Genomic DNA, 1,459 nt, shown 5'->3' on the forward strand with positions numbered 1-1,459 from the left:
ACCAAAGCTATATACAAAGTATATGGGAGAAAGACAGCGGAGAAAAACAAACAAGTTGGCTCTGCATTGAGGGGGTAAGACAAATAAAACAAAATCTTTGCTCTCTTTCATTGAAATCCTAAACTGGGAAGATGCCATTTTAAAACGGCCCTAGATTTAGAAAGAACAATTAATGGCAAGCAATCAGGAGTAGACAGAGTCAACGTTTATATAGATTTTAGTGTAACGTGTGCCATTTTGCAAGTTGACAATTTTCGGAGGGGGCGGCTAGTGTGGGAGGGAGACCTTGGAGAATGAGTGCGGCACCTCGCATCCAGCAAGACGCATCATCACCTCCAGCACCACCACAAGCCTGGGGGGCATCCCTCAAGTATGAGGCTTAGAATGAGTGTCAGCTCCCCTCCAAAGTGTGGTCCCATGGGCTCATATCAACAACTCGCTACAATTCCGCCTAAACTGTGGTTTTTTTATTGCTGCTTGGGCATTCCTCAAGGATAGAACTACTTGATGATCATAATTTTTAAAAAGCAGTAACTTGCATTTCCCACGAAAGCACCTGGACACAAGAAGACTTCCTAGCTACAAGGACAGATCCCTAAGGTGCAAGTTGTAATGCAGGAGGGACTCACATCTGAACTGTAGGCCTTGGTGCTGCTTTTATCGAAGACTTCAATGGTAATGACATACATCTGTCCCACCTCAAGGCTCCATCGGTCTCCAGGTAAGACAGTGAAACCTACGTACAAATCAAGAAACACAAATATTAGCTATTATGACTGAATCCTGTCTCTCACAAATTAATAATCCTCACTCTTATACCTTCAGATGGAATCCCACTTGGGATTCATGTTTTACTGATATTGATGAAGCCATTTAAGTGTTGGATATGTTTTAAATCAATCATTTTTGCAATATGAAGAGCAGAACCAGCATAGAAGGAAATGCAGGGGCAAGACTCAGTTATCTGGACTGAAGTCGACCAATATACAGACCCAAGATTTCCAAGGACGGCCGGCTAGAGAAATTGAGACAAGGATTTTCCCCCAGTTTTCTAAATCTGATGCCCCAAATTTGTACTTCTAGCCTTCACAGTGGGCAAGCTCTGGTATGCTAGTGGATTATACATTGTGCCGCTAACCACGTTAGTGGTTCAAGACCACCAGCTGCTCTTTGGCAGAAAGATGAGGCTGTCTGCCCCTGCAGAGCTGTACAGCCCCGAAACCCACAGGGGAGTTAGTTCCACCCTAGTGACCACAGGGTCGCTATCACTACGAGTCAAAATAGATGCAGCAACAAAAATATTCAATGGATCAAACTCATGTAATGATGGAAATGGTTTCCAAAGAAGGTTCTTTTCATTCTCTCGATCGTATGGTAACTATAATTCCTGGGTTAGCTCCTCTCAGGCATCAAGAGCCACTTCTACTTATATTTTTAAACAAGTGTAAACGACGTGTCA

General features: G+C 43.3%; 1 protein-coding gene across 1 annotated transcript in view; it reads right to left on the minus strand.

The window, feature by feature from the left end:
* Positions 1-1,459, minus strand: part of NUP210L (nucleoporin 210 like) — a 114,236-nt gene that overhangs the window by 88,645 nt on the left and 24,132 nt on the right. Inside the window, exon 9 of the mRNA XM_045298346.1 lies at positions 630-736. Within this exon, the coding sequence (XP_045154281.1) occupies positions 630-736 (107 nt within the window). The remainder of the gene's footprint in view (positions 1-629; positions 737-1,459) is intronic.

Source organism: Echinops telfairi, unplaced genomic scaffold (genome assembly GCF_000313985.2).
Source record: "Echinops telfairi isolate 266 unplaced genomic scaffold, ASM31398v2 ScPeMD7_7425;HRSCAF=8463, whole genome shotgun sequence".
NCBI classification, from domain to species: Eukaryota; Metazoa; Chordata; class Mammalia; order Afrosoricida; family Tenrecidae; genus Echinops; species Echinops telfairi.